The 14,079-nt window shown below is 54.3% G+C and overlaps 1 protein-coding gene across 1 annotated transcript in view; it reads left to right on the forward strand.

Moving 5' to 3' along the window:
* Positions 1–14,079, forward strand: part of ADGRL1 (adhesion G protein-coupled receptor L1) — a gene marked incomplete at its 3' end in the record, with an annotated part of 45,831 nt that overhangs the window by 15,289 nt on the left and 16,463 nt on the right. The window contains 1 exon segment of the mRNA XM_034791918.1: positions 9,717–9,734. Within this exon segment, the coding sequence (XP_034647809.1) occupies positions 9,717–9,734 (18 nt within the window).

Here is a 14,079-nt window from a genome sequence, read left to right on the forward strand (position 1 = left end):
CAGGCTGACAGTCCCCTACTCCTCTTGGGCCTGGGAAATTCCCTCCTGAGGAGCAGGTCCTCCTGCATGGAAACAGGAAATGGGGTTCAGGGAACAAACAGGAAGTCAGGGTTGGAAAAAACAGGAAGCAGGTCTGGAAAAAACAGGAAGTCCCACCTTAGCAGGCTGAGCTGGCTCTGTGACAGTTCCCTGGCCTCCAAGGGAGCCAGGTCTAGAGTTGCCAATTTTGGTTGGACGTATTCCTGGAGGTTTCATCACGACATAATCTTTAATTACAGATTAATCTTTAATTCCTGGAGACTTCAGGACAATCCTGGAGGGTAGGGCAACCCTAGCCAGGTCCCAGCATAGGAAGCAACAGGAGGCGCTCGGCCCCCCAAATCCTGCCCCCACTGGGTGCCCTAAACCCTAGGTACCCCAAAGGGATCCCGGGAGAGTGACCCCAGCTCTGGGGTGCATGGTGCGATCTTTTCTCCAGCTCATCCATGCCCACTGGGGGTCAAAAGAGAAGGAACAGCGGGGTGGGGGGGTTTGAAGCCAGCGCTGCTGTCTAAGGGAGCCGGTTTTGGGGCGCCTCTCTCCCTCTGGGTCTACAGCAAACACCCCCTGTCCTCTCTCTGCCGCTTTGTGTAGCGCGAGCCAGGGCATGTCATTTCAGGGGTGGGGGGCGTTGCTTCCTGTTGTTTGACGCACTGTCTTTTTCCGGGGGGCTGGGCTGGGGGGGAGGGGAGCCCTGGTAACACCCCCTTTGGTTTCTCCTCGCAGACAGAGCCGGAGCCGAGAGGGCGTCAGAGTCCAGCGCATCCTCTTAACCGATTTAACTCCGATTCCTGTTCCTTTTCCTTTCAGCTCTGCGGGGGACGCGCCCAGACAACCTCCCTCATCTCAGGATATAACTGACTCTGCCCCCCAACAGCACGGGGGCACCCCGCTGAGACTGGGCTGGGATCTCAGACGGGCTGGGCTGTGAGCGGGATGGGGCTGGAGAGAGGGCTAGGCGGGAAGGGTCGGGGGAACGGATGGCAGGGGGGAGCGACGGAGCATGGAGAGGAGAGAGCTGCAGAGATGGAGGGCTGGAAATCGGAGCCTGCCGGGCTCCGCTGATTTCTCCCAGCTAAGGGCCTGGCCCTGAGGTCCCAGCTGAATGAGTTTTCACGCACACACATGTACAGTTGCACACAGATGCAGGTGTATACATTTCACATGTGTGTACACTGCACACACGCATGCACACAGATGCACACGCCTCTACATTGCACACGTCTGTATCCTGCACACACACATGCACATAGGTGCACATGTGTGTACACTGCACATGTCTATACACGGCACACACACATGCACACAGATGCCCCTGCCTGTACACTGCACATGTCTGTAGCATGCACACATACGCACACACCTGCATAATGCACATGTCTGTACGCAGCACACATGCATGCACACTGATGCACATGCCTGTACCTTGCACACGATTGTATCCTGCACACACACATATGCACACCCCTGCACATTGCACATGTCTGTATCCTGCACCCTCACATGTGCACAGATGCACACGCCTGTACCTTGCACACATCTGTACACAGCACACACACATGCACCCAGATGCACACCCGGGCATGTTGCACATGCCCAAACTCACACCCGGTATCCGAGAGGCAGAGCATTCCTCTCCCTGCCTCCTCACCATGTGGCTGCCCGTGTCAGCTGGGCCAGATCCAAGGCGTTGTGATTCGGTGTAGGGTTTATCCCTCGCCTGTTTACACCAGCTGGGCCCCTCTGCCATCCCCGATTTCCATTCCCATCTGCCGCTCCTTCCTTGGGAGAAATGGAAATTGACATGTCTCCCCCCCCCCCACTCCCACCCGCTCATGCAACACATTTCAAGGCGACATACGCGCTGCCCAAATGCTTGCCGGGTGGCATCGCTGCAGCGGATTGGCCACCCCTCTCCTCACATTTCAAGGCGCGGCTGTTCTCCCGGCGCTGGCTCGGTGCCCACCATCTGCTCTCCCCCGCGCTGCCACTCACCCAACAGCCAACGTCAGCAAGGGACAGGCGAGGTTCAGGGTGTGGGACTAGCGACGAGAGAGAGAGCGGGGGTGGAGCTCAGCGACGCTGGCATGACGGTGCCGAATCCGGATCTGGCTCTCGGTTACGCTGGGGTGTAAACCCGCGGTGGCTCCCTGGAAGTCCAATTCTGCTCCCACCGTGGCCAGGGTGGAAAGCAGGCGTTAGCGCCACCAAAACCGGCGCGTACATCCAGAGTAACTCGGATGAAGCAAAATCCTGCTCTCATGGACACCAAGGAGTAAATCTGACATCACTCTCTGAAAAGCAGATTCCCAAGTGGGGTAAACGGATGTAGATTCATTGACTTTAATGGCTCTATGCCCGTTTACACCAGCTGGGTATCTGCGCCTCTGATTTCATTGACTCGGGTGTGTAAATCCAGAGCGAGCTCACCGTGGGTCTGGCAGGAGAGGCCAGGGAGCGGCTTTCTCAGCTCCAGAGCCCCTGGCTAGGGTCAGAGGCACCTTCTGGGCCTAGCGCTGAGGCAGAAGCCAGTTGGGAATCACTGGGAAGTGGGCGCGTTGGCCCCAGGGTTTCCCATAGGGGAAGGAGGATGGCCAAGGCGGTGGGGCCGACCGAGGGATCTGGGGCAGAAGGGGCCAGATCCAGAGCTGGCGTAAAGCGATGCCGCTCCATTGGCGTCACTCGTCCGCTCCATCCCTGCTCAGGAGGGTCCAGCCAGCCCAGGCCGGGGACCAGCCCATCCTGGCGTCCCCAGCACAAGGAGCGGAGACCCAGCTGTCAGAGGGGCCCCGGTGTCTGCTGTTCCGCATTGCGAGGGTGCAGCCCTCCCGGGTCAGATGTGGGGCTGGCAACCTCCGATATGGGACAGGCGGGTCCTGGGGGGGGGGACCTCAGGGTAGCCCAACAGGGCAGGCTCCCCAGGGTAGCCCAACAGGGCAGACTCATGGCTGGGATGTAAGATTCACAGCCAGGCCTTGAACCAGCATCACACCCCCCCCTCCCGTGAGCGCCCCCTGCTGGAGGAAGAGGCAGCGGAGCCGCTCCTCGACCCTGACTAGCCCAGGGCTCAGGGTCAAGCGGCTATTGTGAATCAGGCTGAGCAGGGCCTTGAACTCGTGTCGTCATCTGCCAAGTGACGCCTCAGCCACGGGGCTCTTGGCCCTTCTGGGAGCTCGCCCGAGTAACCATCCCGCCCAGGTTTTCATCATAACCGAGCCGGGCCCGTGACATGGGCTCATTTTGACCTCTCTGCATTTTTGAAATGGCAGGGGAGAGATTTGGGGGAAAGCTTTGAGCCAGCTTGGCTGCGTGTGCAGGGTTTGGGCCCCTGCCCGGCCCTGGGCGTAACACTGCGTGGGTGGGCATCGGCCCCATGCTGGGCACGGGGGAGTGCAGAAGGAGACAGCACAGGCCAGCGATCTAGGAGTCAGGACTCCTGGGTTCTGTTCTCAGCTCTGAAAGGGGAGGGAGCCAGGGCTAGATCCCAGGAGGCCAGGCCCAAAGATGGGCACCACCACGGCACTGTGGGAAGCAGCTGTGATTTCGCACCGCTGCATGCCCAGCCCATGCCCCCAACTCCCACTGCTTAACCACAAGGTGGAGCATGATGGGAGTCGTGCTAACATGAAGCAAAGCATGATGGGAGTCGTGCTAACATGAAGCAAAGCATGATGGGAGTCACGCCAACCCTGCTAGGCCTCATTCAACTCACCACGACAAAAGCGGGCTTCCATCCTGGAGCACGTCTGGCACTTTCTAACCCACAGTGCTTTGCACCAGGCCGGGATAATCAGCAGCCAGACCGTCCAGTCCCATGCAGCTCCTCCTCTCTCTCTGCGCTCCATGTTGCCCCCCTGCGGTCTGTCTGTCCCTTCCTGCTCTCCTGAGGGTGCCCCGGTGCTGTTGATCTGTGGGGGTCGGGGCAGGGCAGGGGTGCAGAAAGCGGGGAGATGGGGGAGGGGGACGGAGGGGGGGTGTGGAACTCCCCGCTTTCTTCCTTTTCAGCTGCCTCCGTTCTAACCAAACGGCCTATTTTCCTTCTTCAGGTGCCAATTTTCCTTGTGTTAATTGAATGCCTCTAATTTTGGTTGGGTCTTTTTGTTTGTTTTTTTCTTATCTATTTAATTTATTTTGGAGGGGGCAGGATTATAAAAATATAATTGTTATAATTGTGCAAATAGAAAAAAAAAACACAACCCTTTTTCTCAGCTCCCCCCCCCCGCCTCTCTCTTTTATTTCCTGTCACATTGTTTCTTTCCCTTCCTTCCCCCGGGATCTCGAGGGGGCGCCTCTGTTTTTTCCACAAGGGATTTGTTAGTCATTGACAGCAGCTGTGTATATTTCAGGCCAGGCCGGGGCTGCCTTTACTCAGTTGGGTGAGCAGTTATTCACTAGTTTATTATTACAGCAATGCCGGGAGGTCTCAGCCAAGATCCAACCCCTCCTTCCCCCCCTTAGTGCCGGGTGCTGCACAGACAGAGAAGGAGACGGCCCCCCTGCCCCCCCAGCCACCCAGCCACACACACCACCCACTTTACAGCATCACCAGCCCTGAACGGTCAAAAATCCTAGACCCCAAAAGGTGAGATCAGCTTAGGAATCATTCGATTTTAAAACCAGAAGGAATCCTGGATCTGCCTTCGGGAGCCTCCCCGTCTCATTTCTCTGCAGCCACAAGGGCAACCTGTCAAGGGGCAGATTCTCTGGGGGGATTGGGCTGTCGGGCCGGCCAACATAGAATATCAGGGTTGGAAGGGACTTCAAAGCAGGACCAATCCCCCTCAGGGATTGAACTCACAACCCTGGGTTGGGGCGGGTGCTAATGCTCAAACCACTGAGCTATCCTTCCCCCACATGACAGGGGCTGCCCCGGGGCTCTTCAGAGCTACACCCCTTGAGCTAATGAGCTCTCTGGCCTGGCCGTAACAGACTCGGCCATTAGCAGAGCGGCACTGGGAAACCTGTCGCCCTCAGCCAGCACCTGTGCGGACCAGCCGACAGTCTCACCCCAAGTTTTTCATATTTTTTATCCACCCGTCATCACGGGAGCCGGGTTAGGGTTAAGTCCCAGGTCTTGTGCGGCTCCATTGGCAGCAAGGCCGGCTCCCCCCCCCTCCCCCGACCCCACAGGATCCCCAGGGTGGGGCACCGATTTGCCTCCCGCCCTGGCACAAACGCGTGTGGCTGGAGATTTCTACCCGGCTGGTTTGCTCTTTGCCGCTACGGCCTGTCTCGCTAAAGCCCCTGCTGGGCGGCTCGGCGGATGTTAATTTCCAGCTGGAGCTGGTTTTTCCCCTTCCCAAGTGCTATTTTTAACTCGCTTCCCCCTGAGTTTAATATCCCCCCCCCCCCCCCCCGCTAGTCCCCTTTCCACAAGTTCACCAGCTTGGCATTAGTTCTGCGCCAGGCCAGGCCAGCCCTCGGGGCTCCCATGGAGCAAGGCAGGGGGCCACCTCGCTCCGCTCTGCACCGCTTAGCCCTGTGCCCTGGCCGGCTGTCAGCGCCACCCCACAGATCTCGCCGCCAATGGCCGCAGTCCTCTGCACTGGGGAGAACGGCTGACCCCAGAGCCAACCGGTGAGGGGCAACGAGGGGGTGAGAGTCAGACTAGCACTGCTAGGTTGTCGGTCTGTCCATCCCCATAGATTTACCCCTCTGTCTGTCCATCCAGCCCCATGCAAACCCCTCTGTCTGTCCATCCAGCCCCATACATACCCCTCTGTCTGTCCATCCAGCCCCATGCACACCCCTCTGGCTGTCCATCCAGCCCCATGCACACCACTCTATCCAGCCAGCCAGCCAGCCCCATACACACCCCTCTGTCTGTTCATACATCCCCATGCACACCCCTCTGTCTGTCCATCTAGCCCCTCGATCCAGCCATCCCCATACACACCCCTCTGTCTGTCTATCCAGCCCCATGCACACCACTCTAGCCAGCCAGCCAGTCAGCCCCATACACACCCCTCTGTCTGTCCATCTAGCCCCTCGATCCAGCCAGCCCCATGCACACCCCTCTGTCTGTCCATCCAACCTCATGCACACTGCTCTGTCCATCCACCCACCCATCCATCCATCCACATGCACACCCCTCTGTCTGTCCATCCAGCCCTTCGATCCATCCATCCAGCCCCATACACACCCCTCTGTCTGTCCATCCAGCCCCATGCGCACCACTCTAGCCAGCCAGCCAGCCCCATACACACCCCTCTGTCTATCCTTCCAGCCCCATACACACCATCCCATACTCACCCCTCTATCCAGCCAGCCTCATAAACTCCGTATCTACCCTCAAACACCCCTTCTCTGGATCTACTCAGCCCCATACACAGCGCTCTGTCTATCCTCACACACAGCTGTATCCATCTGTCTATCCCCTTTCACCCCCTCTGTCTACCCAGCCCATACAGCCCTCTGTCCGTCTGTCAGGCATCAGTAACCTCTGTTGGGGTACAGTTCCCAAGGAGACAGGACCATAAGCCCAGCCCAGGCCCAACCCCTCAGACCCCGCCCCCCCCCTCCCCCCGCTCCTTCGGGTCACATCTCACATCCAGGCCTGAATACACGTGTAGCTAAGGAGCCCCGGCAGGTTGGGGTGTGAACCCCGGTGTCCATCCTGGCCAAACGCCAACCTGGAGAATTCCCTCCTCTCTGTCTGAACTGCGCTGAAAGCTGTCATCAGACAAAGAAGGACCAAAAGTGGTGCCCCCTAGAGGGGAAAGGCCCCCTGGCCTGTCCCATTCCCTGCCCCCTTGAGCCAGCCAGTCCCCTGCCCGGGGATCGGATCAGAGCTGGCGCCCCCCAGAGGGGAAAGGCCCCATGTCCCATTCCCTGCCCCCCTGAGCCAGCCAGTCCCCTGCCCTGGGGTCGGATTGGATCCGCCGCCCCCTAGAGGGGAAAGCCCCCTGTCCCATTCCCTGCCCCCCAGAGCCACCCTGGGGTCAGATTGGAGCCAGTTCCTTTCCCCCCTCCCCCCCACAGAGGAGAAAGTTTCCATTCAAAGTGTAGTTAAAAAACAAGTATCGGGGGTAGCCGTGTTAGTCTGTATCTACAAAACCAACAAGGAGTCCGGTGGCACCTTAAAGACTAACAGATTTATTTGGGCATAAGCTTTCGTGGGTAAAAACCTCACTTCTTCAGATGCATCTGAGGTTTTTACCCACGAAAGCTTATGCCCAAATAAATCTGTTAGTCTTTAAGGTGCCATCGGCCTCCTTGTTGTTTTAAAAAACAAGGTCATTTTTATTTAATCGGAGCCAGAGCTCTCGGCAGAGCTCCACAACCGATGGAGCTCACACTGCCCCCTGGAGCTCGGTGGAGCTGTGTGCTGCTTCCCCAAGCTCTTCAGTGGACCAAGCAGACATTGGAGGGCTCTGTGGGCTCTGAGCTAGGAGGTCACCAGTCCACTGCTAACAGGATCAAGAGGGCAGCGTGGTCTAGTGGCAAGAGCACTGCACTGAGGCGCAGAAGAGCTGGCCTCTATTTCTGGCTCTTCTGGGTGAGCTGGGAGGAGTTGCTTCCCTGCTCTGTGCCTCAGTTTCCCCACTGGTATACGGGCAGGGGGGAGAAGGGGTTAGGACGCTGACCAGGGATTATCGTCACAGGGTGGAGGCATCAGAGAGCAAGGAGCAGATGGAGTGTGGTCGAGGTGCAGTGGGGCCTGGGAGGGTGCAGGGGATAGGGGGGCAGGCCCATCAATCATGACAGAAACAATCCCGGTTTACAGAGCACAGAGGGTTTGCCTCAGTGGGGTAGGAGCTTTCAAAGGCGATGAGAAAGGGAGCCTGGATCCCCAGCGCGTCTGGGAATGAGAGACGGGGGGGGGGGCTTTGGGACAGGGACTTAGGGGTGTGATGGGTCTATGCCTAGGAACTGTGCTGCGTAGCATGTTAGAAATACACCTTTATAGACAGCTGAATGGGGGCGGGGTGGGTGGATAGATAGCTAGGCAGTGGGGGTGTATATATATAGAGAGAGGTGTATAATCCACGGTGCCCCAACATCTTGAATATTCCCTGCAGTTCCGGTCACCCCATCGCAAAAAAAGATATATTAGGACTGGAAAAAGTACAGAGAAAGGCAACAAAATTGATCAGGGGGATGGAACGGCTTCCGTACGAGAAGAAAGTAAAAGCATTGGGAGCGTTCAGCTTACAAAAGAGACGACTACGGGGCACGTGATAGAGGGCTGTAAAATCATGGCTGGTGTGGAGACAGTGACTCGGGAAGTGTTACTGACCCTTCACCTAGCACAAAAACCAGGGCTCACCCGATGAAAGGAACAGGCCGCAGGTTTAAAACAACCTTAAGTACTTCGGCAAGCACCGCACAGTCAGTCTGTGGAATGTGCTGCTGCACCTGTTGGGAAGGCCAAATCGGTTGGAGGTGTCCCTGGAGGATAGGTCCATCAATGGCTATTAGCCAAGCTAGTCAGGGACGCAGCCCCATGCGCTGGGTGTCTCTAAAGTAAGCTTCTGATGGCCAGAAGTTGGGACTGGATGACAGGGATGAGTCACTTGATAATTGCCCTGTTCTGTTAGTTCCCTTTGAAGCATCTGGATCCAGCATCTCTCAGAAGACAGGACACTCGGCTAGCTGGACCATTGGGCTGACCCAGGATGGCTGTTCTTATGGGATAGATAGATAGATAGATAGATAGATAGATAGATAGATAGATAGATAGATAGATAGAAGGGGCGGATGGGGATAGATAGATAGATAGATAGATAGATAGATAGATAGATAGATAGATGATGGGTGTATGGGGAGGGATAGATAGATTAGATCTGATCATCTACTCAGACCTCCTGCATGACCCAGACCAGGGAATACACCCATTTAGATCTAGGGTGATGAGTGGGCTGATATTGACGAGAGGATTGGTGTCAGCTTAAAGCTACACAACTGAAGATCAGCAGTTGAGGGTGGGGGCGGATGTCTACGGGCCACCTGGGCCTCTTAGTTCAGCTGAGATCCCAGAATCCTGGTTCCTTTGACTGATCAATCAATCTGTCTATTCCCATACACCCCCTCTATCTATCTACCTGTCTATCCCCATATACCCTCTCTATCTAACTGCCTATCCCCATACACATCTATCTATCTATCTATCTATCTATCTATCTATCTATCTATCTATCTATCTATCTATCTATCCCCATACACAACCATCCATCTGTCCATCCCTATCTATTTCCTACTGTCCTTTCTGTTCCTGGGGTGCTCAGAGTTTTGCATTTGTTTTTTTTTTTTTTTAATTCTTATAATTTTGGGTTGTTGCAACATTTCTTATTATTTTATTATTTGCATTGGGCGGGGGGGAGGGGGTTCTTGATGTTTCTCTTTCCAAGGGCGTCGCTGCTGGAGCAAAAAAAACCATTGAATCCTAAAAACAAATCAAACCTGATTTATAAAATCCTCCAACAAAAATCCAACACACGTTTTTCTCTCTCTCTTTGCCTAAAACAAGCAACAATTTTAACAATTAAAACGGGCGGGGGTGGGCTCTGAAAAAATGGGGGTCGGAAGGGTGGGGCGGAAAAAGTTGCGATAAAGAAAAGGTTTCTTTGGGGCGGGGGGGAAAAGCAATTTAATCTCTTCTCTCTTTTTTTTTCTTCTTTCCTTGCACTTTTTTTTTTTCAATCTATTTTTTTTCTTCTTTCTTCCGATGCTTAAAGTAGAAGTGGAACAAAAAGGTAAACAGAACATTACCACTGACCCCCTAAACCTAACACCTTGTTATATTCTCTGTGGCCATATTAAATGTGAATTCCGTCTCCTCTGATCCTACCCCGATCCCTCTTTTCCTAACTTACCTTTTTCCTCCCAGAACCTTCCCTCTCCCCATCCCCCCCCCCAATTTTCTCTCTCTGGTCTTGTTAATTCCAATTGGCCTCCCTAGCTAAAATACAGGCCCCTTTCGCCACCTGCCCGATGCAAAATACAAGCCACCAGCTCCAATCTGGAAAGGATTTTTGTAACCAAACTGGAATCCAAAGTCTGATCCATGATTCCTTGGCTCGTCTGCTGGTGGGGGGCTGGGGGGGCAACCATTAATGTCTGCTCGACTTTTTACCTCCTTCAGGGGAACTAGTCATGGGGGCTTCCTCTCCGTCTTTTTTTAATCATTCAACTGAGTTTCTCTGCTCCTCTATTCATGTTTCCATGGCAACCAGTCGGGTATCTACCTCAGTCACTGGCTTTCTCTTTCTCCTCTTGATTTCGGTTCTGTCTCTTTTTTATGATTATTATTTCCTAATTCCTTCTTTCCCCCCTCCCTTAACACGGAATTTTAAAAAAACGTGGTTCATATGAGCGGGGAGGGAGCTGACAGGTCAGATGGGCTTATTGATTGATTTAAAAAAAAAATGGCGTCAATTTGATTTCAATTGGCAAATTCGCTTTTTGACTCCCTCTCCTTCGTGGCCAGGCGTTTGGCCAAGGGAGGGGTGGATATCCATGGATTTGGGTGCTTACATTGGTTCAGCATGGGCGTGCCGCTATCCCTGTTTGGGACAGCGCGTGACCCTGTGCGTGAATCCCCACGAAGTCAATAGGACTTTCACTCCCACTGAAATTTATTTCATTAATAGTAGTATTATTTATTATTACTGATCATTAGTACACAAGGAGACTTCAAACATTAGAACAGAAGCACATGCTTAAAGTGAAGCACCTGCTTTACCATGGTGCCGATTCAGAATTCTTTCCCACACCCCAAGCAGGAGCTCCTAAACCTCTTGGGTTCTTTTAGTAAAAGCCCGGTTTAAAGTGCCCACTTTCATTTTCTTTGACTTTGTCTCATTCCTCCCGGCTTGTCCTCTCTGTTAACCCCTGGAACGCTCTGCTAACGAGACGACGCACAACTAAAAAAACCAGCCCCGATTTGTTTATATATATATTTATGTCTACACACACATATATATATATATATAGACCAGCTTTTTAACACTAGCAATAGTAATTTGTTGGGTATGTTTGTTTGGTTTTTGTTTGTTTTTACTAACCACTTTAATATGGAATTTTATGTTATTTCTTTTTATTCTTTTTTTGTTCCTTTATTTCTTTTCTTCCGATAAATCCAGGGTTTGGGATTCTTATTTTTTTCCTGCCTGTTAAAAGAAATTAAATTAAGCAAAAGCTGCACTCATGGTCTTTAACTCGATCCGTTATTGCCAGAAGGGGCGGGGATGCAATTGATTTTATATATATATATATATTTTTTAATTTGACCATCTTGGACCTTTGTGGAGGGTTCTAGTTTAACGTAAGTACCAGGAACGGCAGGGAGAAAACGAGATTTTTCTAACGAGCATTGGGGCTGTCAGAGGCAGCAGTAGGAAACCAGTAAATTAACAAACTGATAATTGCTCAAGAGACAACAGCAAAAAAAAAAAAAGCCAGGCTTGATTCTTTCCAATCCATGTTTTTCTCTCTTTCTCTCGGCTTATGATGTATTTCCAAATGCACTGGGGTGGGGAGGGTGGGGGCAGATCTATATTTATTTTTGCTGGGGGGCTAAACATGCTTTTTTCCCACAGGTCCAGCAAGGATCCCATGGTTCTGGGGCGTTAAAAACCTTCCTGATGTGGCTTTTTTTGTTTGTTTTAAGTTGATTGCTTCCTTGTCCATTTCGGCCCCGGCTGCCTCAGACTGTGGACAGCCCACTCCCATCCCCCGTGCGCCCAGGAGGGATAGAAACCAGCTAACCCCCCCTCACCCCATCTTTAACAATGTGTTTCTCCTCCTCCTCCTCCCGCCAGGAGCCTCCATCCATCCCACCTCACCACCCCCAGCCTTGGCCGTGGGGCCAGCCCGGCTGAACCTGTGAGTCTCAGAGAGGAGTTTGTGATCAGCCAGAGCGGGACAGGAACGGGGTCAGATCACACAGCTGGGGCTAGAGCCCCCATCCTTGAGTAGCAGCATGGCCCAACCCCCCCGACCCAGCACCCGCACTAAAGAGCAACTCTGCTGGTTTGCACTAGCTGTCGATCCTTTATCCCTCCGTGGTCTGTGCCACAAGAGGGCAACACACGCAACCGCACACACGTACTCAGCCGTGCATGCGCAGCACACAGGAGACCCTGCACACATATGTAAACATGCATGAACGTGGGAACACACACGCACACGCCAACAGGTGAACACAGATGTGCCCACCCCGATGCATGGCCATGCACACACATAGGAACATGCATGCAAACATGCCCACATACATGGGAGCACATATATGTACCCATGCGCACACACACTCTGATTGCATTGCCCAGTGCAGCTCTCCCTCGACTCTCAAAGCATTGGCCTGGATTTACCCCTAACTCCGGATCTGGGTTTACCCCATGACCAGGGAAGCTGGGCAGCAAAGATGGGCCGAGGGTGGCACCAGGTGGTTCAGACGGGAGTGGGCGTGGGACAAATTTCAGAGCAGGTGCAAACACTCCGGAACTGCCCCCCTACCCCTGGCTCAGAGGACCCAGCGCTGGCTGGCTGCCATCAGGAACTGAGGACATCCCCAGCACTGGCCTCGGGACAGGTAGGGGATGGCAAAGGTAGGAACATCTCCCCTCTTCCCCCAGGCCTGCATCCCTGTCTCTCTGCTGCCCCCGGCTGGCAGGAACTAGGCAGTGCACTAGGCAGGTTGGATGGGAGCCCCTCTGGGGCAGCGCAGGGGGCAGGCGGGGCTGAGAGCAGGGAAAGGTCTAGGGCTGCCAAGGGCATGAGGAGGAGCCCAGAGGGTCCCCGCAGGTGGAGCTCACAGGTTCAGGCGGAAAGGTCCCACGTCCTGCTCCAGCTCGTCCTACCAGGCTCCCCCCCCCCCCCCCCCGGCTCGATAACGACCTTCTGTGCTGGCAGAGGAACCCAGGCTCGGATCCCGGCTGGAGACCCGCGTGTGCGTGTGTGTGTGTGTAACACAGATCGGGGGTCAATGGACACACCGGCCATGCTAATGCAGGAGGGATGTGTGTGTGGGGAGTGTGCTGGGAGAGACACTCCCAGCATGGGGCCTGGACCTGCCTCCCCCCGGCTGTAATATTCCATGCGGGGGAGGGGGGACAGACCTTGAGCAGGTTAGCTCAGACCTCAGCCCGATGCTCTGCACTTTGCGGGGCGTGGGGAGCTGGATCGGGGTCGTCCCACTGAGTCATCTGGAGCAGATGGATTGTCATCTCCCCAGCTTTCCCCCATCCTCCAGTTAAATGGGAGTTTGCAGCTGAGCACAGAGAAGGGCCAGTGGTGACTTGCTCATAGCACATGGAGAGAAGGGCACCAGGGAGGAAACGTGGCCCAGTGGTTAGTGGCTCGAGATCTGGGCTCAGCTCCCGCCAGACTCCCTGTGTGACGAGGGCAAATCCCTCAGGCTCTTTGCTTTGTGTTGTGATAGCACCCAGGTGCCCCAATCACAGCCCAGGGCCCCATTGTGCCAGGCGCTGTACAAACCCACAACAGAAACTAAGAAATAACAGCACTTGCCTCTCACAAGTGTAGTGTGAGGATCGATCTATTAACGATTGTGCGATGCTCAGATACTATGTGAATGGGGCCATAGAGTGTAGGTAGAGGGGTGATGTGTGTGGGGATGGATGGAGCGAGCAGGGGAATGAGGATGGCTGGATAGAGAGGTGAGGTGTATCGGGATAGGTACATAGAGGGGAGTGTACAGGGATAGGGATAGATGGGAAGTCTGGGGATGGATGAATAGGTGTAGGGATAGGTGGGGGGTGTATAGGGATGGATGAATAAAGGCATGTGTAGAGGGGTATATGCGGGGTATATGGGCATGACTGGATAGAGGGGCATATACAGCGATAGGTAGGGGCTGTCTGTGGATGGATGAATAGAAGGGCGTGTATAGGGATAGGTACGGGGTGTATGGGGATAGGTGGTTAGAGGGGCGTGTACAGGGGTAGGTAGGGATGGTTGGTTAGAGGGGCATGTACAGAGGCAGGGAGATGGGGATAAAGGGGCGTGTACAGGGGTAGGTAGGGATGGTTGGTTAGAGGGGCGTGTACAGAGGTAGGTAGGGATGGTTGGTTAGAGGGG

This window comes from Trachemys scripta, chromosome 16 (genome assembly GCF_013100865.1).
Source record: "Trachemys scripta elegans isolate TJP31775 chromosome 16, CAS_Tse_1.0, whole genome shotgun sequence".
NCBI classification, from domain to species: domain Eukaryota; kingdom Metazoa; phylum Chordata; order Testudines; family Emydidae; genus Trachemys; species Trachemys scripta.